The sequence below is a fragment of the Centropristis striata genome, chromosome 20, assembly GCF_030273125.1.
Source record: "Centropristis striata isolate RG_2023a ecotype Rhode Island chromosome 20, C.striata_1.0, whole genome shotgun sequence".
Lineage (NCBI taxonomy): Eukaryota > Metazoa > Chordata > Actinopteri > Perciformes > Serranidae > Centropristis > Centropristis striata.
In genome coordinates this window covers 20789528-20815196 of record NC_081536.1, presented here as the reverse complement: position 1 = coordinate 20815196, position 25669 = coordinate 20789528, and the positions used below count along the sequence as shown (strand labels likewise).

Sequence of the window (25669 nt, the reverse complement as noted above, 5' to 3'; positions counted from 1 at the left end):
TCAGGAGCCCATCACTACTCAACCCTCTGACTGATGCTTGGCCTCCCCTCTGCCTGAGCATCACAGAGCCATGGCTACCTGTATGATATCAGACTTGTTTGACAGCAGTAATGACATCCTGTAAGTGGATTATCATATCTCCCTTCCTGCTCTGCGAAGCAAGAAAAGGAGTGAAAAGGAATTATGGACACCACACAAGGATTGTCCACTTTTGGTTGTGGAGCATACAGATCTTATTGAATTGTAATGTCTTGTTACATGAGTATAACAAAGTGGAGCTGAAAAGATCACAACATGAGGGGAAATATTGGACTCATCATCCCTCTTTAGTACTTGTTTGTTAGTTTAAGTAATGTTGCATGAAGCAGCATTATTGTAGCTAAGGTTACCTGCAGTTTAATACACCCTGTGCATTGATTTATAAACCTTTTAAGTAGACATTTTCCAGCCAATGAGAAATGTTGATAATAGCAGATACACATACAGTGACTACATACTTCAAATACAGTGCAAATATAAACACAAATTACTAAGCTGAGATGGCATATGAATGGCAGAAAAACATTGCTCATTGAATTTTCTCAGTTTTTCAGAAACACATGCGCGTCTGCCTTGAGAAACTTAAATATGGCAAACGAAGGGCTCTTAGGATGATTCATAACTGCAGTAGTATCTCATGCTGGGTTCCACTTTCATGCCAGCAGTCATAGTACGAGTGTGGGCGTCAGTTTCAACCAAATCGTGAAGATCTTAATATCAAATGCACATTCAGCTTCCTTAGAGCACATGGGGAAACATTGACTTTATGTATGTTTTGTGGGTTTTTGTGTCATTTTGAAAACAAAACACATATAATGGAGGATTTGACCACTCAAATCTTCAAAGTATCATTTTTACTGCACAAAATATGTGCACTTATTAATTTTACCCGAACAGATCAAGATGTATAAGACATCTACTTACAACTTTGAAAACCTACAAAGAGAAACAAATGTTTTACAACAGTTATTAATACTTTTTTGTAACCATATTAGTTTTTAATTAAGTTTTACATTACTAATAGTGATATACAGAGATGCACTGACTATAAAGAAACAATGGAGGCAACAAGTAAGTGGTAGGAGTATAAGTCAAGGAACAAGCTTAATCCTGATAGCAGACAAGTAATCATAATACAAGTTATGGGAAGAATAATAAAATGCTACTGAGGTCACAGCTGCAGGTGGTCCGGTTCCCTGAAGTACATCATTAAAGCATCTGGATAAATGTAATCTATCGAAACTGTTAGGGACATTTTCCAGAAGCAGACTTTAAAGATTCTGTCACTTTTCCAGTGTTCGTGCAGTACAAAGTCTACTTACAAAGTCAAGACCTACATAGACTTACAGTAAGAGACAGACAAGAAACAGTAAGAGACATGCAGACACTGAAGTGTTTAATGGCAGTAAAGGCTCATGTGAGAGACAGGGGGAGACAGAGAAAGGAGAATAGAGCCAATACAAACCCCTCCTACCAGGAGGTGGATCGTAGGAGGAGCGTTCATAGCAGTCCACAGCGCACACAGCCTCTACTGTAGTGTAAGAGACGGAGGGAGAGAGGAAGGAAAACTTGTCAGAGCAGACAAAAGCGCAGTTTCTGACTGGAGTTTGTTTACCTCCTCTGGTGCTGTTTCCACTCAGACGAGGCGGATTATACAAGCATTCCTCCCGGGGAAAGTTCAGCAACAACTCTGGGATTAATTTTACTTTTCACTTCTTTTTTTACTTTTACAAGTTAATGTATTGTTCACTTTGGACCAGTGGATCCTATTTGGACTTGCATTGATATTATTTAGACATATTTATAATACAGTGAATTTGTCATCGTGTTATTTTCGGAGCCAGCGGTGATGTCCCGCTACTGACATGCCCCATCCGTCCAGGTGAGTTTTAGGGCAGATGGAGCACGGTGTGTGTGTTGTTTTTAAAGAGTTACTTTAGAAAAAAAAGAAAAAATCCAGTTTCCCTCTGACCGGCGTGTCAGCTGTCACGCTGCAAACACTCGCAGTGATATGTCTTACTATTTGTGTTTTTGAAAATACAAGAAATTAATAATTAATAAAATTAGTTATTGCAAAATATAACTGCAATCTTGCTGAGGGTTGTTTGTCATGCGTAAAACTCGACATTAATTGCCTTTCCTGCGCTTTATTTTCACAATAGTCTTACAATACAGTCGGAGTTTAAAGTGAACTTTATAGATTTCTCCTTGTTATTTAGGGAAGATTTCGGAGTGCGTCAGTGCCTTGTTTTGCAGGGATCCTCTTGACTTTGCCGGTGTGTTTGCCGACGCAGCGCGCCGGCTTCAGTTCCTTTTAGTTGAGTGTGAACGGCATTTCACTCTGGATAAATGTTGTTTTGGGTTGAACATGACAAGCTGAGTATGTTGGTGTATTTCGCATTGTCTTTAGATGTGCAGAGGATAAAATGTTTTTTATTTTTTTTATTTTTTTTTAAGATTTTTGTTTTTTTTTGCTGAATATACTTTGCACACATTCCTAAATAAAATGAAGACTTACGTGACGATATGTTTTCCTTCTTATAGAAAACATGATTTTTGATAAAAGATGAGGGACGCTGCCTTATTAGGATTGAGGTCACCGAGTTCAGTCTCTTCTTTTTATTTACAACCTCATGATAGGTGGTGATTTTCCGTGGCATTTTAGAGACCAAGTCAGACTCTGTAGCTTTTCTGGCATTAACACTTGTTATAATAGGCAGTTACCAGATTGTTATGGATAATCTCACCACTTGATAATCAGTTAATGGAACATGTGCGTACATGTGCGCGCTGCCCTGTGGGAGGCGCACATGTACAGAGTTTGGCTTTTGAAGAATAAAGACATATAGACTGAATAATCCAGGAGACACGCACTGTCCACGCGACAGCTGCTCAATTATTTTAATATATTTGCCTTGGAGGTAAAGTGAAACCTTATGATCTGAAATGCCGGTTTTTTCTCTCGTCGCCCACGGAGACACAGAAACATCAGCCTACCCCTTCATGTTAATACAGTGACGGTGCAGACGTGCTGCTAAACGGACCTCGTTAAACATTTAACACCTGATCAACTACCGTGTTTACTAGTTTTCTGCTGCCGGTGTTGCGGGTTTCCTTCTCTTCCCTCCGTCTGCTTTTCCCTCTCGGCGAGGTGACCGCGGGTTCGTTTTTATGCCATTTACCTACGTGCCGCCTGACACGCTCATTATCTCTCCTCATAGCGCTCGGATCTGCACCGAAACCCACAGGGAAAGTTTGCATTCTCATACGAGTGGATGAAAAACGACGAGTCCAGTTTAAACGCAATTGTCGTCGCAGTTGCTCTGTGCGTAACAATGCGTAAAAAGCAGAAAGATAGCCGTTTCCATCAAATGTGCGTAAAAGTGCGTTTGTCGGTAAATGGAGACCTCGTTCTAAAAAACAGTTGGTTATATTTTTAGGTCATTTTGTCACAGAAGTAGGTCATTGCCGCTGGGAATCCGTGCGCTTAGGGAGCTGTAGTTTAGGCTGGACAAACAGGAAGCGCTGCATCAAAATGTGTTTGAGTCTGCCAATGGTCAGTAAGCACAAATGTCGAGGCAAAGGGAAAGATTGTTGTAGTTTATCTCGAAAAAATAAATCCACTGAGACGGATTTCTGTGAGGCTGTAAATATGTGACGCAGTTGAAGTTACTCCAGCCGCTTCCTTCATGCCTGATTATTTCCCCCCACACAAGTCAAACAAAGATCTGCTGCAATCAGCAACTTCTGTCAAACAATGGTGTGGCACCGGTGCCGAACATAGTCACTGCACATAAACTAGCCAGACACTCACTACCCAACTTCAAACGCCTGTGTGGTTATATTACCTGCAGTGGCATGTAAACTAGTGTATGTCAAAGTTTCATACATTTTTTAAACATAAAAAAGTAGCAGCCAGTTTAAAGTTGGCACGTCCGCGTCGCGCCAGTCACTGTGAAGTTAATCAAATTTAAATTAGAGAAACGCCGCCGTTTTCAAGGAAAACTTGACGCTACAAGGTGCACCTCTGACGCAGCAGCCCGCTGCTTCATATCCAGCTGTTGCCCTACATGCAGCAGAGACGTGAAGCTGTAGGCTGCTAGTGCAGAGTGATGAAAGCCCAGATTGACGGTGCCGCTCTGTTCATCCAACAGACCACCAAACCTGCCCGATGGCTCGACCACAGTAACAGCAACACAGGGGAGCGGAGGAGACCAAACTCCCACCGGTGCCGCTGGACAGTCAGCTCAAACTTCCCGTTCAGACGACGGCGGCGAGCGGAACTTTGGCCACGCCGTCTCCTCCGGAGCAGGAGAGCCGGACTCGCCGCCCTGGTGCAGAACCAAAGCCACCTCGCCAATCGACAACCTATGCGTTTTTCAGACGAGGTCTATATTCCACCTTCCTCGCCGCGCCTCCAGTGGATATTTCTCCTCTGACGGCGACTCGCAGCCGAGCTCCCCGCTCTCCCCGAGGCCAGTGACGGCTGACAAAGCGACGCAGACTCCGAGCCCGACCGCCCAGGTGATGAATCACGCCCTACAGCGCATGGCTGAGGCGCACGGCGGAGGAACGGGGGCACACCAGCAGCACGGTGAGCACAGCAGGCATTTTGCATACATAACCGACGAATAACCAACACTGAATACACGCAGGTGCAATAGGTTTCTCAAAGTTCACTGATAAGTGATTGAGTGACAAATACAGCGGTAAATAAACGGATACAATGGAAAATAAAGCAGATATATTTTCAAAAAGAAAAACGCAATACTAACACTTTGCATCATTGCAATGCACGTGTATTGCTCCTTGGAGAGCATCTTAAGCAGTAGTAGTAGTAGTAGTAGTAGTAGCAGTTAATACATCAAAGACCAGTGATATCCTCAAAAACCTACCATACATAAAAAAAAACTAATAATAATGCTTTTAATCCAACTGAAATAATAGCCCCACTAACTACTTTTACCACCCACTATCTGTTGAATGCACACACCCTGATACTGTATTAAAAATACAGTACCTGTTATGTGTGAAAGTTACCCGCCTGAATCACTAAACCACTCTGACTGTTTTTTTTCTGTGAAATTTAGCTGCTGCTCCTTCTGTGTGGGTGTACAGCAAAATATGAAACCAGATATGAGGCCAGCACAAGCTCCCCAATGCTTCCTTTATCAAAGTTTTGAGGGTTTGGGCGGGTGGTGTTGAATGTTAACAATGATAGTAATAAGATGAACAAAAACACACTCAGGATGTTTTTGTACTCCCCCCTTTCTCCCACTTCTTACTCACAAGTTTCCTTTTCCACTACGCTATTTTACTACTTTCACATGAGTAAATCTTATTAAAGTAGTAAGACATTCTGATTTATTGACTAATACTCAGCATACCTCACTCTGCTGGCCCTCAGAGGGAAATCTGACAAATTCAGGCTGAAACGTGCAGATCCAAAACAGACTAACATGACTCCTCAGTACCGCCAAACCCTTTTCTGCTGATTCCCACGTTTTCATTCCATTGTAGTATTACTCTTCTTCCTGCTGAGTAATGTCTGCTGCCTTTGAGTGTGTAAAACCCTCCCAAACCCCATGGGATACATTTCAACCAGACAAACATGCCTAATGTAATGGGAAAGGAATACCTTATTTGTACAAAATGTAAAAAAGGTGCACAGTGTCAAGATGCTGAAGTCCTCACCATAAATTAACCACTCAAATAAGTGATTATCTTTACTTTCTTTTGTGAGAATATTCAGTCTTTTGTGACTGGACATCCCAGCATGCTTTGTTGGACTTGCTGATGTTGGATTGCTGCCTTGGATTCGCAGTTTTCATATAATCCTGCTGAATCAGATTTACAGGAAGGAAGAAGGGTCTTGACTTCTGGCCACGCCCAAGTGTGTTCGTGTGTGTTTGCACCATCACAGTAAAAACAAATGATGCAGCAGCCATTTAGTGAAACAGTGAGGCAAGAAGGATACTTTGAAATTGCCACACTTAATGGTTATCAGGTGCATCTTCTTGTAAAGGTTTTAATTAGTTAACATTTAAATGCTATCTGGAAATCATCAACCATCAGTTTTTCAGAAGCATAGATAAGAGAACCAGGCTGTGAACTTGTTAATTTTTGCTGTAAAGTTCGGTATTTTAATATGAGCCTTCTGTAATCAGCCTCAAGTGGCCAGTTGAGGAATTGCAGTTTTTGGCACTTGCGCACTGGCTTCACTTTTTAACTTAGGTTGCAGCTTCCTTTTCAAACTTGTAAACCCAACTGCTGCTGCTGACTCAAGTGACATCACTTGAGGACATTCATCAGATGTTGTGCAGATACTTTATACATCCGTTTTCATTACTCAGCCCCTGTTAACAGATCTGTTAAGGATTTGAAGTTTTAAAGTTTAAACAATGAAAGAGTTGGAAGCATCAGTTGAAGATGAAGCTTTGACAGAAATTGTCAGCTGAAGTTCTTGAGGTTTGAGCTCATATTGACGGAGCCAACAAAGTGTTTGTTGGACACTCATCACCTCTCATGGCCCCAATCCTGTTTTTTTATTCCTGCTGTTTATTTAGATACAAAAATCGAGCTAGACACGCATGCTGTAAGCTATGATGCTGTCGGCTAAAGTTGCCCACTCTGCTGCTTGGTAACAAATACAACATGACTGAGGAGACATGAGGCTGAGATGTGGCCCAAAAACAACAACAAACAGCAGTGTAAATCCCCTAGCAGTGGTGGTAGCAGTAGATCACAACTATATCCTCTATGAAATGATATCATTGTCTCACCCTGATAAGATTTATGAATCTGTTTTTCCCACATTCTCCCATTTGAGCTTTCATCTTTGTTTCAGATGCAGAAACTCTATAAAATGAATATTGCATGTTAGAATTGTGGAGAAACTTAAATTCAGATACCACACCCTCTATTAAAACCCCAGTTTTAACCACATCCATATCAAAGTATGTTTGTATTTAATTTTTTATAAGGGTAGTGGTGTTTTCTAAGTAGAAAACGGTATTTCTGGAGGCTGAACTAGAACGTCCCTATTATAACCTCTGTGGGAACAGCTCTGCTTTTTATAATAGCAGTGATTAGCTTCACTGATTGCCTTGTGTCGCTTTTATTCTCTCACTGTAGCCAGACAGACAAGATACCAGTCAAAACAGACTGGAGTGTGTATCTGTGTGTCATTCATTAAGTACATAATCAAAATAGGCCTTAGTGTGTGTGTGTGTGTGTGTGCAGCAGTCAAAATAGGCCTGCTGGTCTTTTGTAAGATGCAGACTGAAACCCTTCGCCTCTCATTCAGTCCGCTCCGTCCATCAGATAGCATAGAAAGAAGATAACACACACATATCGTCCTCAATGCAAGGGGAAAAAAAGAAATGTTTCTGTTATCAGATACGCTGGCCTGTTTGTGTGTTAGAGAGATAGAAGGCTTAAGGATGATCAGTTTATCATCTTGTTGTTGTCGCTCCCTGACAGCGTGATTACAGCTATCCTATCATAACACTTCCTCCTCCTGCAGAAGGAAATCACACCTTTAGTCAGGTTTCTTCAGAGGGGAACAGTCACATTTGATGCATTTTTCATTTATTTTCACACAGTTTAATTACAACACAACCTTGAGGCTTGTTTCAACAAAAAAATACATTGATCTAATAATAAACTTTATAGAGACTTAAAAGGCTTCACAGAGCTGGCTTATAATTGAAAGAAGGAGGGTTTTTTTTCTGGAAGAAGTTAATTGTAACAAAGAATATTCAAAGATCCAAAATGTAACTGCTGTTTCTGAAATATTTGCCTTTAATTTGGTCAACTGTCAGTTAGGCAAACCACAAATTGTGACAAAAGAATTACTAGTTGAGAGAAGGCTGAATATGAGCATCAGTTCAGACCTTCATTTCAGGGAAACGAGGAACTCCATCTAAATCTATGAGACATTTTTAGTCATCTTTGTTGCATTATTTGGTGTCTCACTTAACACAGTTACACAGACTTTTGTTCTCTGGGGAACACACTTGATGTATTTACATTTGTCATACCATCATGAACTATTTTGGATGACGGTGCAGTTGGCAGCCTGATGGATTGATAAGAACGCAGCCGCTGTATCGGTCTCTTAAATATTGGAGGATGTGAGAAATATTAAGTCTGGGTTTCATAACAGCATTCATGAGTCATAAGTGGAGATCGGTAAGAGGTCAGAGCTTTCATTCTTTTCATTCTGACTTTACTGAAATTATCACAGATTAACCACGGAAACACATGCATTCACACACAGAAGAGTTCAGTCACCCGGTCAGCTGATAGAGCAGTACTTCTCTGCAGCTTTATTATGATGCCAGGGTGCACATTTTTTTGCACACACTTTTCATTATGGCTGGTTCCCTAAGAAATACATTCTTTAGATTTTATGGTATCTACTTATCTATGGAAATAGTTTGTCACATTCAACATAAAAATATAAGGATTGCTTTATGTGTCTTTTGTTGTCTTGTTAATATCGCCTACATCTCATCTGTGCTTTTTAGCGTAACGTTGTGAGCATGCATCATCAAATAAACACAATGTCAAAACTAAAGAGGTCTCTGCTCTGATACTGTACATCCACAGCCCACTCTACTTCTCTGTTTTTTGTGTGTGTTTGCTTATTTCAATTTCATCAAAATGTTGCTATTGATGGGATTTTGCTGGTGATACATAATCTTTTTTGGCTGGATACCTGAACGCGCAATGCATATCACAGGTGAAAGTTTGCATTCAACATTTTTGAAAAGTGTTTTTTTCTGTCTGTTTGTCATAAGATTCAAAATGAAAGGATGAATCAGTCACAGCTCACAGGAACTTAATTAGGCTGTGTTGTGATTTTGGTTTAGAGGCCATAATCTGAACTGCAGGTTCTGGTGATTTTATGTCAAACTCATTTGATGTGGCTACTGAGTGGGCATATGTTGCAATAAATGGGCCACCATCTTGCAACAATGTATACACGTATAACACATTTACTCTCTGGTTTCTGTTGATATAACCAGTCATATTTTAAATATCTTAATGCTGAGGTTTCAGTTTTCTCATACCTTAACCCCTAACCAAAGACAAAGCTGAAGACTCCTGTTCACATAAAAAAGCATCATCAAAATGTTCTTGATGATGCTTTTTGTCTCGGTGGAGGAGCTTCAAACCATGACACTTGCAAAACTGTACTGAAAGAATGCATTATCTAAAGCAGAGTTGAATGTTTGCAACATACAATGTATAGAGTTTGTGCATTTGATGTTTTTTCTCCTCTCTGTTCCAGGACCGTTTCCCAGCCCCTCTAGCATGCGGCAACGAAACGCAGCAGGGGACATGCAGACGGAGGCAATCGGACGGGAGCTCCGGCGCATTGGAGATGACTTCAATAGACTGTTTCTGCTCAGGGTGAGTGATCAGAGACACTCTATGTGTGTGTGTGTGTGTGTGTGTGTGTGTGTGTGTGTGTGTGTGTAGGAGAGGGGTTCTGGGTATAAAGACTAACCACCAGCCACCACATTTATGGAGCTCTTGAGTAAAGTGGTGAATGCTCAACAGCTGCAGTGGAGCAGCTGATTTGCAGGCAGAAGAAGACTGTGGTTAGCTAACAGATGTAAATGACTTTTATCAAATCCAACATAATGTTGTAGTCTTTGTTGTTATTAGCACCTTTTACACAGCCTGTTCAAGTCGGGAATGTTGTGCCTTTATTCTGCCTCGCTCTTCTGTTTAAAAGGTACGAACATGGAATAGGGAGACACAACCACACAAACTAGACATCGACACATCACGCTTCTTTTGCTGCCGTAATACACTTGGGTGACGTTATGCCGGCATTGTTTGGTTTGGTATAAAAAAGCTAAGCTTCATGGCAGTGTTGCAGCATATCTTGTGGAAAAAAGGTTTTAGTTGATGTAAGTCATCTTAGATAATGTTTTTGTTTTTCTGCATCAATCCATAAAATCACTTTTTTGGTCATTTATGTCACTATCCAAACAAATATTATTGTATGCCATAATTGATTAGTCCCTGTTTATCAAATCCCTGCAGTCTGTGTACAGAAGTCAGACAAATCCCAAAACAACAGCTGATTAACTGTGTGAATGTGGAGCAGGATGCCAATGAAAATGAGCAATAAGCTCAGCTGGACAAGGAATAAAAGGGTGGAGGGGGGGGGGGGGGGTCAAAACAAAAATGTCCCCAAAATGTCGCCGTGGGTGATCTGAGGGAGCCTGTGACCAGCTGGTTATTTCCACTACGCTCGGGGTGGGAGGAATGAAATGACTTTTGATCAGAAAATAACCAAGCAGTCAGCCTGAAGCTGCAGAAAATACAGATGCCACAGTAACCACTTAATTAAAAAAAACAAAAAACAAGAAACAAGAAAACAGCCATATGACCACTCGACAGTGGAGGGGGAGAAGATGGACTTGTTGAGCAGAGAGTGGGAGGAGGGCAGCTGTACTCTCCTCTGCTAAGCCTTCAGCCAGTTTCCAGCAGTGGGAAAGAAACAAAAACAAAACTTAGTGGTACAACTTTGGTTTTAAATGTGGTGAGACCGAGAGGAGTTCATTGACTGCTCACATTATAAAAGTGGAGCTTATTTACTCAGCATCAGTAGCAGCAATTGAGCTGATTATTTCTTGGCTGGCTGGTTTGTGAATGCTGATTCTTCGTTGGCGGAGGAGAACAGGACGCTATTTAGCTTGTGAATATTGGTTGTAATTGTACATGTATAGTAATATTGTTATTTTGGGTAACAGCTGAAAATTGTGTTGTATTATTAATTACACAGGGATTTGTAAATCAGTTGTAAGTTTCTACAACATTTAGAAGATGGAGACACAGTAAAGCTTTATTCTTAAAAGTTCCCTGTGGAGATTCTGACCAGAACCAGTGCTATAAGGCAATGTTTTTTTGAAAGGGTCTTTGTTCTGTTTGTATGTGATATGATACACATTCCTGCCATTTCACACTTTCCTGTTTATCAGCAGCTTGTGGTGATAACATTCAAAGAAGTGTGGTAATGTGCCAGCAACTGCAGAGAAGAAGAAGACTGCAAGCTCGCAAATATGGATCCAGAAATTGCATGATTAAAAAATAAAAATAAAATTTTATGAGGAGGTAAATAGAGGTGGGGGAAAAAATTTATACTGCATAGTATTGCGTTATTTTGCATGGCAATATTATACCGATTCTGGCTGTCAGTATTTTCGCCATTTTTTGTTTTTGAGGGTTTTAGATACATGCTAAAGACACTGAAATCCAGGTATGTGACTCCATTGCAACGTTATTTCACGGACAAAGCCGTATCAAAGCTATACAGAGTTGAGGAGTTTGACTCTCATTGTGGAGAAATAGAAAGACTGAAGTAAGATGAATAGACTGAGAGTTTTCTCTTTTTGACAAAACAATTCTTGATTGAATTTAATTTGATAGTTAAATCGCAATTATATTGTATCACAATACTCACCGTAACACAAAATGCTTAAAATCGCAATAATATCGTATCATGACTGACTCAAGTATTGGGATAAAGTCGTATCGTGGGGCCTCTGCAAACCTCTAGAGGTAAATGCATTCAACACCTTTGTTAGATCTTGTTAGAAGGGAGATATTTGTTTTAGTGAGAGAGACTGAATGTAAACACATTTTGTTAGTTTTAAGGAAAACTCCTGATGGTACCTTTCATATTTTCTCAATATTATACTGTTTTCATGCATTTATTTCCAATAAACTAGACATAGACAGACAATTTTGCATTTGAAACTTTAATAGAATACAAGAGGTGCATTTTCAAAAGATGGATGAGTAATCCAACTCGGTTAATCAGCTGGGATTATGTTATGAAATTATAGTAACAGTAGTCACAGAAGAGATAATCACATTATTGCAGAGAATATAAATCCTCTGAATGTTGCAGTTTAGCCATCAGTCAGGCAGAGGAGGCATGTTGTAAAGTTGCGAAGCTGCAAATAAGAGTTAATTTCCTCTTGGCTTCTTTTTCCTTGGCAACATTTCTGCATGTTGCATCATCACAGTTTTATTTACTCCACTATCAAAGAGCTGACTAGAGCTTGAGGAAGCCAGTGAGGAAGAGGGGGGGCAGGGGAATCAGAGCTGTTTCACTTTAATCTCATCAGAGAAATGGATTAAAAAATAAAAGTTAAGAACAGGCGTGACAGGGTCGTTATATCCCAGTGAAGAGCTTAAAATCCTCCCTCAGTGTCAGAAGCTTAAAGCAATAAAGCTACAACTCTCCAGCCAAGCAGTCTAATTATTCAAAATGTTCTTCTCCCACTGTGTTTAACCTTCTGCGTGCTAATAAGCATCAAAAAGGAAAACAGTTAACCCTTTGTACCCTCTTACTTCTGCAAGCAAACACATCCTCAACAGAAAAGCCATGAAACCCCTTAAGGGGCGTTATTTGAGTGCACTTGTGGTTCCAGCTGTCATCACACTGCTCTCAAACCTATTATTAACAGCTTGGTTACTCATCCATCTTTCAGGTTTTGGTTTTGATCAATCATTGCATATACCTGCCCTATGGATGATCAAATATACTCTCAACCACATGCACCTTGAACATTTAAGTTAAGGCACAGAGGTCTGGGAAAATCAGGAGTTTAATGGCTGATAGCTGTATGACTCTGTGGATCCCACGACCAAGGATAACGTACGTGCCAAGACTCATACAAGGCAAGGCTGGTTTGGCCTTCACAGCTGTGAGTCAAGCTGCAGAGGAAAACAAGAAGGTTGGACAAATATGTGAGAATGTGATGATTCAACACCTAGTCACACTACCGGAAAGACGGAAAGAGAAGAAGTGTGCGCTTGCATGTGTCTTAGTGGCCAGCCCTTCTGTGAACTTGTGTATGGAATCATCCAGAAAGTGTCCGCCTGTGTTTGTTCACACTGTAGAACAATGAGGAGGCTGAGAAAAGAGGAACGTGGAGGCTTGTTCCCTGTTCTAATTGCCAGGTGCTGCTGTGGACAAGTTCACATGCATGTTTTCACATGATTTAATAAACACAGAAGCACAAGACGTTTATCAGACGTGAATTAATCATTAGTATGGATGCTAAAACAAAGGACTGTGTTTTTACCAAAGGTGTACAGATAACTTAATAAATTAATGAAGCCAAATATAACCATGATTGTGCAAAATGACCACATGGATGAAGAAATAAGGGCGAAGCACTTGGACACCACATCAGAGATCTGGGTTTTATTTCCCCTTACTGGCTGAACACAGCTGTGTTCATTCATGGGAAGTCGGTGAAGGATCATGTATTTTTCAGTCTGTGTAGAATTATGAGGCCTGCATGGAAGGGGTGGGATCTTTAGAAGGATAGCAACAATCACTAGTGTCTTTGTGAGTCATCTTGTCTGGTCTTTTACTGGATACGAGTTTGACCCTAGCAGAAGAAGCCTGGATCAAACCCGGACACATTGGAGAGATTATCTCCCACACCAAATCTGACAGTTGAAAGATCTGAGAGGAAGTTTCTGAGCAAAAGGAAATTCCGAAATGCCATAAATTCACACTCTCATCAAACAGGACCAGCAGGATGGGTGAATCACTGTGAATCATATCTGGCTCCAGGCTAGCTGGGATGATCAGGGTGGATTTGGGGTGTTTCAGGCACCTGGTGTGGCAATGTCTACTTGCATCCATTTGCTTACATATGTTTATTTATATATATTTAATACATATTCAAGGTAAAATCCAAAGACATTCATGGTCCTCAGAGGATGAAACTTACTCACTTTGCTGATCTACTGACTTTTCTTCTAATGCCACCAGGAGGTTGGTAGTCTGCGATCAATTGCTGTGTTTTCATCTACGAAAGAGCATTTTGAAGATTTGCATGAGAAAAGCTTGATGGAATCACCAAAATTTGATAAAACTTTTGAAAATACGCATAAAATGTTTATGCTTGCTCAAGGTTTTTGTCTTTTTCAAAAAATAGTAAATTTGCTGAATGGGAGATGGAAACGATTATTCTGAATAAGTTCTGATGTAGCGAATATTCAACTCACATGACTGATCAACTGTTTCAGCTCTGCCGGTCAAGATGAGCTGACATGAAAGAACAGTTATAAGTCGCCCAATTGAATCCAATTCCTGAAGACTTCTCTCCATTTTCTCTCGTGGACGACCAAATTTGTTTGATTAGAAACCTCTGTTTTGTCGTTGTTTATAGCAGAATGATACTGGGTATAACCAGAGCATTCTGCAGAGCTTTCACAGCACTGTGGAGAGAGGTCTGGCTATGCTACAGTTGTGATCCACAGACTTCAAGTACCACCATGTGGTTGACATTTTTGGTTTAGAGTGAAATGTCTGAATGATTCAATGGATTACCATGACATTTGTACAGATGTTTTTAACAACTATGGCAATTTCTTGGCTTTCAATCTAATGCCACCATTTGGTCAAACATTGAAGTATCTAATACATTGGTTTAAGAAAATACCTGCAAAACTAATGGCAGTCCCACTATCCCATTTAAAGCTCCCAACTTCATGGCCAGCCTAGCCATCATAAGCCAAACTGGACAGTGAGGCAAATGTAAAACCAAATTATTCCTCCATTTCGACACAATTTTAAAAAAGAATGATGAACCTATATTGTATTGTATCTGTTAATACTGGTTTAGGGTAGCCTGGGTATACCCATACTGCCTTGCACGCTCGAATTTCATTTCGAACCTCCAGGCAGTCTGGCAACCAGGGAGGTTTCTTAGCCCTGTTTTAGGGATCCAATCACAGAACGGGGAGGGACGGCAAGACGATGACGCGTACTACTCGGCACTTGGAAGCTTGTAGTTTTGTAGTTTTCTTACGGATCCAACATGGCTGCAGCAGACGCGAAACTCTCTTTAGCTGTAGATGGTGTTTTAAATTGTTTAGAACGAAAGTTGAAAGGCGAAAGGTCTCTCGGCGGCTCCGCTGTCCCCCGGCTCGTAGCGAGATCACCGGCGTTACGGTAGCGGGGCTATTAGCTAATAGCCCCGCTACCGTAATGCCAGAGACCCGCAGCAGCTTGTTTATTGCCCATAAAATCAGTGGATGTGTGTGGCTGAATGACATGAGGGGGAATAAAGCATGAAAATAAATAATCTTGCAGAAAGCGAGAATTGGAGAAGCAAAGCAGCAAGCAACACTCTCTCTCTCACACACACACACACAACAAACATCAATTTCTGACGCTCTACATACGTCATCTGGTATAACTGATACGATTGGCTAAGAGCTACCTACAGACGCTTTTGATAGACATTATTAGCGCCCAATAAACGGCTCTGGAGGATCGTAAACCACACCTCCTCTACGGAGAAATGAATGGCTGGTTTCCAGACTAGATCTCATTTGAGATTAGTCTGGTGTTAGCCAGGCTAGGTTTAGGGATATATTTTTGCAATATTTCTCACATTATCACCCAACTTATCATAGTGTTACTGTTTGATACTGAGCTTCCAGTGTGTTGCAACTGTTGACTCGGGAGGTTTATTAGGTTTAATTTCCTGAAGGTATTGGGCAAGAAGTTGAGCTGTGTCACCTCAGGCTGTAGATGCTTTAACATGACTCGCATTATCTGAGAATACATTCACAGAATACAAACACACAGGTGTTTCCTCTCGCTTCAGCTCATTTTATTGCCTGAGAAAGTAACTTCTTAAAAATGCTTTTACATACAATTAATTAATTATTTGGTTGTAAAAACATTTACATCGGTGTGTAGTCACCAATATTATTATAAGTAATTATTTGTTTTTCAGCTGCCTCTCTCTCCTTTGTCCTCATTTAAGCCAGCCTCTCTCTCTCTCCCCTCTTTCTCTCAGTTAAACATTTACACAATGTGTGCATGATTATGTGTGCGTGTTTGTTTTCAAACATCTGTAATCGTGCTTGCTGTGTGTGTGTGTGTGTGTGTGTGTGTGCGCGCGTGTGCGTGTGTGTGTGTGCGTGTGTGTGTGTGGTGTGACAGTCTAGTGTCCGTGACAGTGTAGATTCATTATGGCTCAGCCCTGTGGTTAAAGAACTCTCGGAGCAAAGCACAAGGTCTAATTATCCTGCCAAAACACACACACATACACACTGACTTTATCCCGACACTTAAACACACACAAACTACACACACACATACTCAAACAAACTCCAGCACACACTCTGTCATCTTTCAGTAGGAGGTAAAACCCTTTGTCCTGAAGACAGAAATAACTCTGAGGAACATTGTTGACCAGTCGGGTGTCACTGGCTGGCTGCTTGTGTTTTTGTTTGTGTGTATTCAAGTGTGCATGAAAGACAAAGAGCGGGAGAAAGAATATTTTTTAACCCTAGTTTAACCATGACTGAATGCAGGGCTAAACACTGATTTATTGAAGCATTTGGCTGTTTATAGTCTGCTAGTTGAAGGTTTGTTTTGTTGAATGTTTGTCCTGGGGCTTCAAAATGTAATTCACCCCTTTACTTAAAAAATAGTTACCTTTACTAATAGTTCCTACTTTTTCGACTCTATGAATTAAACTTAACTTTCTGTTGCAACTTATGCTAGGAACTAATTTGCTTTATGGAACTGAATAACTTGAAATCAGACCCATTGAAATAAGCTTGGCTTGTTTCGTAAGCTGGTTTTATTAAACAGTACTTTGTTATATTCTATAGTCTATTTCAGAATCCCTCTTTATTTTTTCTATTTTCTGAGATTTCTGATGACTACATATCGTGCAAATTCCAACAGTAAGTAACTTCTAAGCTCTACTTTTTCTAAGCTTCAGCACATACATGTTTAACACAGTGTTATGAACCTCCTAAGCATTGTATAAAGCTAAACTTTGGCTATAATAAGATAAACCTATCTTATAATGAAATAACTGCCCCTTAAAATAAAGTTCTGCTTTTGAATTTACACACACTTAGTTTCTGTTTTGTTTTTGTGTACGACATGAACTAGTCGTGTGTCCTCCACATTTCTTTCACTCTCAGGCGCCTTGTTTGCATTTCCAAACATGATGCTCACATTAGCAGTGTAAAAACTGAAGGTGCAGTGAAGTGGACATTCGGCAGAGAGTAATGACAGGGGTGCACACAGCAACTGTTACATTTTGTGCCAGAATCAAACACAGAGCTGAGAAAAGCTGGCTGGAATGTTTTGGAAGTCCCAGCGTAGCCACAAATGTAGAGAATAATGTGTAGACAAATGTTTACATGTTCAGAGATGTAAGTGAGGCTGCATATTTGTGTGTTTCAGCTTTTTTATGCATGCTCTGACAACAAGAAGAATGGCACCGTTTGGGGGAGGTTTGCATAGTGGCGCTTAGTTTGCAGTGTGTGTGTTTGTGTGTGTCTGTGTGTGCTTGTAAGCGTAGCTTTGTTTAAAGAGCTATTTTTGAGCAGCAGCATAGTAAGTTGTGGTGACCAAACAAAATCACATGAGCTTTTTTCAAACAGGCTGACTCAATTTTTCCACTGTAAAAACAAAGAGACAAGAAGAAGAGCAGGAATGAAATGAGATATTTGAAATCCTCTGCACCAGAAAGGTGTCTTCAGGCAGGATCAGGTTTCTAAACCTAAACAGAAAAATATGGAAGTTATATATAGTGTATGTAGTTCACATCACCTTCTATATCTTATCATTTGCCTGATTTCTTGCACTGATTTTCCAGGTTTTCTGACTAACAAGTCTGCTAATTGAATACTGCGCTTTAGCCCTTTTTACCGATCACAAACAGCCATTAAGTCTGCAAAGCATTCCACCAGTTTTTTCCACTCATTTCAATACAAATTTGCAAACCAATTGCTGCCTGAGATCCAGGAAAATATATATTACATGTCAAACAATTCCTTTAAAGTTGATCTGCTTTATTTTGCATACGAGTGTGTATCATCTTGTTTGATTGGTTGGTTGAATGACTGTGTGGTTGCTTTACTGGTTCACTGACTTAACGTCTGACTGGTTGATTTTCTGGTTGACTGATTATCTAGTAGGTTGACTGGCTCACTTCCAGCTGGGTTTTTCTCTTGGGTTGTTGATGTTTCGCTTTTTGCTTGTTGTTGTTTTTTGCATGTATATTGGTCAGCTGTTGTATTCACAGTAGCACCATTGTATGCACTTGTGTATGCAGATGATGGGGCCTGCATGTGTGTGTGTGTGTGTGTGCCAGTTGAACTACTTGCGTGCAGACTTGCAGTGACAGCAGGAAAACAATTTGCGGCAGCAGGTTTTCTATTCTCAGATGATGGAAGGGGTTATTTGAGGTAAGAGTTCAAATGAGGAAACTATTAAGAGGATGGCCCGTGTGTGTCTATTTCCTTTTCTGTAATCCTAAGGTATAAGGTTGACTATCATGTTTGGTGGAACTGGTTTTGGCTTTCTAGTCAGACTTTCAGCCTGCAGTTTGTCAGCTGAGAAGTACATCTGCTTCTGATTGCAGTGCAAATCAAACCTCTCATCCTGACTCTGACGACCAATCACCCAAATAACAGACCAGCCCGATTGTCTCTGCTGTTTTTAATCATAGGTAATTATTTGTATTCCCAGAACACTTGATTTACTGTAACCTTTTTGGCATAACTGTTGGTGCTGGGATTAAACTTGCGGAATACAACATGTTAATTTATGAGTTTTGGAAAGAGCCGGGATAGCTGTTTTTCCCCTGCATTCAGTCTTTATCCTGGACTAAGCTAATGGGCTTCTGGCTCCAGCTTCATGCCTAATGCACAGACCTGAGAATGGTATCGATTCCCTCATCTACTCACTCAGACTCACAATTGCACAAATCCTGAACTCCTTGTTTGAATCCATAAAACCAGTTAAAGAAACTGAGCGTGCGCCCTCTGGCATCAGACAGCTGTCTAATAATGATCAACCTAAATGAATGAAGCTAGGTGAAAGTGCACTGAAGCAGGACAATGACCTGACCACTCCTGGTCTGATCCACAGGTGGTTTTTGACACATTGCATACAGATGTTGGTCAAATGTAAATGTGTCAGCTGTGTTAAACCACATACGTAAAGTCTCAGCCCCTCCCAGGTACACCACATCCTCCTGTTATGTTGTCAATATTTCTCCTGCACTTTCCCTAGCTGAAGAATATTTTAAAAGTGCTTTTGACTAGATTGACAGGTGGCATTTTTGGGGGGGTCAAAACATCTGCTTAATCTGAAGTTTGCATCCATTAACAATTGTAAAATGTAAACACATGTAATAGTAAAATAAGCTTGCAGTAAGTTTAGTCATAAATCTGACAACGTGGTCCCTCACTCTGCAAATTGCAGACAATCTTGAGAGTTAAATCATTACAGCGGTTCGTGAGGTGAGGAAAGAGCAGAGAAACTCTGCCAACTTAAAAACCACAAAGCTTGTGTCTGTCTTCCAAAGCTGCTTTGAGGGGAGACAACTCTCTAATGTGCAATATAATAAGCCAAAGCCGAACAATAATTATAATAATGATAAAGTTTTCACAACAGAAAAATATAATTTCAAAGAGGAAATGTTGTCACCTGAGAAAATAGATCCATCTTTACTGCTTCAAAAGCTGCTCCTCATTTGAAAGTCTTCAAAATAAAAGGGAAGCTCTAATCTGTGAGGTCAGGTGCCAAATGAGGCTGAAGGAGTGTTCACTTGAGCTCCTACACCCACGCAAGTCGTCATTTACTATAATGGCAGAAGTTCAGTTTGAGGAGGTAAAACCAAATCCCCATAGAAATCAATTAGTGTAAGTAAATCGGCCAAACACAACAGTCCCATCATGACATTCAGAGAAATCATGGCTCAGTTTGAGCTGCAATGATCTGAGTCTTAGAGTTCTGTATCTCTGCTGCTTGTGCAAATGTTGACTTAAAGTTAGAAAGTTCATGAGGTGGTGATTACTGGGGAAAAATCCAATGAAAGAAGATTAACGTATGCTATGTTATGTCAAAATAAAGTGTTTTTGCAGATGTGTTTATGGAGAGTTTTGTCTTTGTTCATAAAAAATTTGCCCTTCCAGCTTTCTTCTTTCATAGTGAACTTTTAATTTAAACCTCCAACCATAATAAATTGAGACTAAAAGTTTAAAGCCACGCCAGTGTTTTTATGATTTGCTAAGCTAGTGTTTTACAACATTTATCATGTTAACCAATTTCATTTTTGCGTACATACATGTTTAACACAGTGTTATGAACCTCCTAAGCATTGTATAAAGCTAAACTTTGGCTATAATAAGATAAACCTATCTTATAATGAAATAACTGCCCCTTAAAATAAAGTTCTGCTTTTGAATTTACACACACTTAGTTTCTGTTTTGTTGTTTTTGTGTACGACATGAACTAGTCGTGTGTCCTCCACATTTCTTTCACTCTCAGGCGCCTTGTTTGCATTTCCAAACATGATGCTCACATTAGCAGTGTAAAAACTGAAGGTGCAGTGAAGTGGACATTCAGCAGAGAGTAATGACAGGGGTGGACACAGCAACTGTTACATTTTGTGCCAGAATCAAACACAGAGCTGAGAAAAGCTGGCTGGAATGTTTTGGAAGTCCACAAATGTAGAGAATAATGTGTAGACAAATGTTTACATGTTCAGAGATGTAAGTGAGGCTGCATATTTGTTTTGCAGGTATTTGGTTGTAAACCAAACTATTGAACAAGTTAAAGTGTTGGCCTGATGATGGCTCTAGATGGGGAAAAAAGGATCACCAAAGTTATTACAATTCATCCTCTGAGGACCAGGAAAGTTGATCCCAGCAAATGTAGCTTTCTGAAAGCTTGTTTAAACATGTTGCAAGTTGAGCATGCAGTACAAATAAATAGTCATTCAGGAGGCTGTTGATCATAACAGTTAGCTTTTCCTCTGTTTAGTATGAGGTATTTTTTTCATAGCTGAGTTGCACGAGAGAAGAAACATGCTTCTATCTCTGTTAAAATCAAATAAGTGTGATTGTTTTTTGTATCCAGATTGTGGCTTTGGATGCATCTTCTACAGTGGATTTCTTTCTCTTTGCGTCTTGCGAATCTACCAGGCTTGTTATACTGGTTCTATACAGGAAGTTGGGGTCACATCTTGTTCAAATCATCTCTCTGGTCATCTTTGACCTGTTTATTTGACTTGGTTTGAGTCAGAAGCAGAATTAGAAGCAGACTGATTCACCACAGGGTTAACTAGTCTTCCCCTCACCTGTTTCCTCCTCTGGCATTAGGGGTTTCTGTGGTTTCTGGCCCGCTTTTCGAATAAAACCGCACAGCTTTGATATTCCTCTCAAGCTCTCGTCCGTTAAGATCCTGTTTTTCAGAGTGCAGTCTCGCCCCAGGGCAGAAGGCTTACTCTGTGCCAGTCGATGTCTGGATGGTATTGTAAAGTCCATCCGGCTGGGCTGTATTTGAAGGGCTTCATGCCAAAACAGGACATCCAACTTCCAGTGGAAAAACTGATTCCTGCTCTCGTAAATGCTGCAGTTATTCTTGTAAATGCTTCAGTTAGAGTGTCAGGTTTCCTTTTTGAATATTTATTTATTGGAGCAATTGACGCTGAGGATGGAGGTTTTAAGCAGAACTCACAGCTCCAAGATTTCACACCTGCGAGGTGAATTGTGCAACACAGCCTACTGTCAGAGTTGTTTTTGTGCTTTTACTATAAATGTATTCATTTTATAATTATCAATGAATCCTTTGTATTACTCCTAACTTAGGTTTGGGAGCTAATAGGGAAAATATGGTAACTATAAAATAAGTAACTTTGCAAGGCCTCAAAATATAAACAAAATATTGAAGGTTTCCATTACTATTATTTGAAGTGTAACTTGTTGTACTAAATACTTTTAAAGTCATTCATTATGGAGATCCCCACCCTCCTGACACCCTTCCTCAGCAACAGGAACCTTGTTGTTCCCAGAGACTTCTCTCTTCTGGAGGAAGCTTCCCGGGGAATTGTCCTTTCTCTTCCATCTACCAGGCAGATCTCTTATCAGCGAGAAGCTGCTGCTGCTGCTGCTGCTGCTGCTGCTGCTAGAGCAATGGACCGAGGCCAAGGCTTCCTGCTGCAGGGATAGAGAGCAGAAAGGGAAAAGGAAACACTTGTTTCAGTCAACAGCGTGCCAAGTGTGTCAGCGTGACTGCAGAGAGATGTTGACAGTTGAGGCGTACACACAACGTGAAAGAATGTGTAAAGTCCTAATCAAAACTGACATTGAAACCCCAAATATTTCAAAGGTGCAGAGTTTTTAAATTTGACTTTCACTAAGAAGTAAAATTCAGGGTATGTGGGCGTGAAGTGAACGATTAAATATCATTAGATGCTAAAACACTGGACAAAAATTAAATAAAACTAGTCTGAAAGTTAAAGAGGCCTTTAGACATATTCAATCACACCTTGTACATATGCATTCATACACACATTGATGTAGGAAATCACACCTGGAGACGGAGAGAGTAAAGAGAGTTGTGGCAGGATGTAGAGTACTGTACTTATCTGCTTCCTGTGGATGTAAACATACAGCATGTGCAAGTGTGTCTTTGATTTTATATCATCAAGGGATTTCATGGTGTTTACTTGAACATTTGATGTAAATCCTAAGACACTAATAACTTTTTGTGAAATGAGAGCATGCACACGAAGCAAAAACAGTGGCCAGTGATTCAGCTGGACGTGAAAAACTTTATGAAGTGTGAAGGAGAAAGTATTAACCATAACTGATGATGTCATCAGGGTTATTTTGAGTGGCTTGATTATCATATGCAGAGTCTATTCATAGGGATTAGCTAAGCAGACAAATGGCACTGTGTCAAACTTCTTCCTTTTTCTAGTCCTACTTCTGATTTTTCATTCAGTTTGGGACAAACCCTGCTTTTCATGAATGCTGTAACATCTCTTCTGCTCTCTCTCCTCTCTGTTCCAGGGGATGGCAGGTGGACATAGACGGGTTGTGATCCATCCAAACCCGCTGCCGCACATCCACCAGGAGCCCACTATGCTGTTCTGCGTGGGCCTCCTGCTCCTCCTGATTGGACGGATAATCTACTTGCAAGGCAGTACGAACAGCCAGGACCACTCTCAGGTTTAGCCTTTGGAAACCCCAGCAGACGTAGCATTTTTCTTTAATAATGTATCTGTGTTGGATCTTCTTCTTTTTTGGGAGGGACTTCATTTTGACCCTCCTTCCTACCTTTCCATGCTTGAGGAAGGAAACTTTGGACTCAGTTTACCTTAGTTTCCATGGAGATGATTTGTTAACACCTTTAAGGAACTCTAAAATACCTGGATTTTTTTCACTTCCGTTTTTCCTTCACAGTCTCTGAGCCTTTGCAGTGCTACCAAAGAGCCGAGATGTTGCACTCCTTTCCAGCACAGAGGCGGTCATGTCACCTAAACATGCCTCTGTGTAAATTCAATTGTGCCTTGTACAGTTTCCTGTTTACTTTTTTTTTAGCTTCTTTTAAGGTGTTTTTTTTTTACTGTACAGAGATGATCAACTCTACAGACCCAGGGTTGTTAAAGTATGTGGGTCCGATCTGCAATTCTTTACCCATTTTTTTCCCTCGACGTCAGGGTCCAACATGCAAAAGACTGACCTGTGTGGGAACCAACTGGGCCAGAGTAATTCATTTTCATCCAGCATTTTTATCTAAACTACTGCACCATTTAACGCTTTGTTACCATGAATTACGTGTCTGCTTTTGTGTACATTGTAAGTTCATAAGACTCGACTGAACACCAGTGTTTCTTGCCATATAAATGAGTTTTAAACTAATAACTTCAGTACTAAATGACACAGATATTGACTTAAGAGATCATCAAATGTCATAGAGTATGTGTGATCCTCAGCAACAAAACACCTTGTTCTTACAGCATTTGGGGTGTAAAATACGTAAATATTCTGATGTAAAGTCGTCATCAGGAAACACAGATCTTTTACTAGCAAAATTAATTCTGTGGTAGGGTAAGAAAAATGAACTTTCACTGGAGAAATTAATCCTGTATAAATGCAGCTTCATACTGCACGTGTCTGCATTAATGGTAAAAGTACATTTTGTTTTGTACAACATATTTCAATATCCTGGGTCAAGTTTTAGCTTCAGTAGCTCCTGCTACAAGTTTGCTAATATGTATTCAGGTAATATGTCATCAGAATTATTATCCCTTTTATAGGTACTTTTAGGTCGATGCACCAATTCTGCAGCTTTTAAAAAAACAAAAACAGTGAGAACACATTTCTTTGAATTACCACCAGTTACCCTGAACATCTACAGGCCTATTATAGAAATGTCTAATCTTGGAATTTTTAAAAATGTTTTTCATGACCACTTCACAATTTTTGAACTTACTGAACCTGCTCAGACAGATTTTTACACTTAACCACTGGGACCAATAAGATGATACTGTACCAGCCTTTGAGTAATTGATTCTTCTGTACAAGAAAACTTGTGTGTTTCTATAACCACTAGGACAGGTCGAATGGTGAAGACTCACAACTCTCATTTCTCACTTAAATCATCAGATTTCAGAATCCTTTTTAATCACTAAATACAGTCAGTGTACATGGATTGCTTGAAGATGACAGTAAAAAAAAAAAAAGCATCACTAGGCATCATTTCCCTCTTTACTCTGGTTGTATTCAGCATTAAAACAAAGATTTTTGCCCGTTATTAGCTAGAGTGAATTTCAAAATATCTAGATCATGGACAAATCAGTCATGAAATAATGTCATTTATACCACCATTAAATAGTGTTAATATTTTCTGCTTTCTTGTTTCCTCGTCCTCTACGTTCTTTTTCTTCAGTAATTGATCAAACCGTACTGTCTTCCACCGTTCTTTGTTTCAGCCTCTGGATTTAACATTAGCAGCCCAACTGAATGTATTTGGCAAGTATTGGTTCGTTGACAAGGTCATGTTATCCGTTTATTAGCCCAGTGATTCAGACCTGGCCAAGTCTCCTCAGGCCTGCCAGGTCATTAAACACTCAGAGAGAGATTTCTGGACGACAACCAAACACTGAATCATGCAGAGTCAAAGAGAGTTTTGTCACTGACTGTTTAGCTAACAGTAACATATCAAACCGTGGTGATATGGGCTTCACAATAAGGAAATGTATTCTTATCTTGGAACTCTTTAGGCTTTATAAAAGGTATTGGTTCTTTTGTCATGTGAGGAACCACCAAAAATAGGCCATTGTTCTTTTTTTTTTCACCACTTACACCTGACACAGATTAGCGATTAGAATATGAAAAGTGTGAAAAACTTTTATGCAAAAAATATGAAATGCCTGGTCTTTTATATGCAGATATATGGGTTACCTATTACCTATTACCTCTGAACAATGTCAAGGATTTGAATGTATAGTAGTGAAGAATAATAGTTTGATAAAGAAGAAATTCTCAAGCACCTTAAAATACATATTAAGCATGAGGGATGCTTCCCGTATAGAAGCTCAGAGAAGTGGCTGTGCTACTCTTTACTGGAGGTGGAGAAATTACGACTCAACAGTAGAGTTATTTTCTGCTCTCCGGCCTCAGGGGGAAGTGATGAACTCATTTCAGAGGCGAAGAAGACACTGCCTGCCAAAGGTTAGATTTGTACTTTTGAGGTTTTTCAACTTCAGAGTATAAGACTATCTGGTTAGTTTGGCAAATGTC

The 25669-nt window shown here is 40.1% G+C and overlaps 1 protein-coding gene across 1 annotated transcript; it reads left to right on the top strand.

Annotated features, from left to right (window-relative positions):
* Nucleotides 1–306: 306 nt before the first annotated feature.
* LOC131993410 (bcl-2-like protein 11) lies at nt 307–24552 on the top strand. Its single transcript, XM_059359317.1, has 4 exons — nt 307–1921; nt 4194–4633; nt 9338–9459; nt 22934–24552. The coding sequence occupies exons 1-4, from the start codon at nt 1905–1907 to the stop codon at nt 23096–23098; spliced, it is 744 nt and encodes a 247-aa protein (XP_059215300.1). The 5' UTR covers nt 307–1904; the 3' UTR covers nt 23099–24552.
* Nucleotides 24553–25669: the final 1117 nt, after the last annotated feature.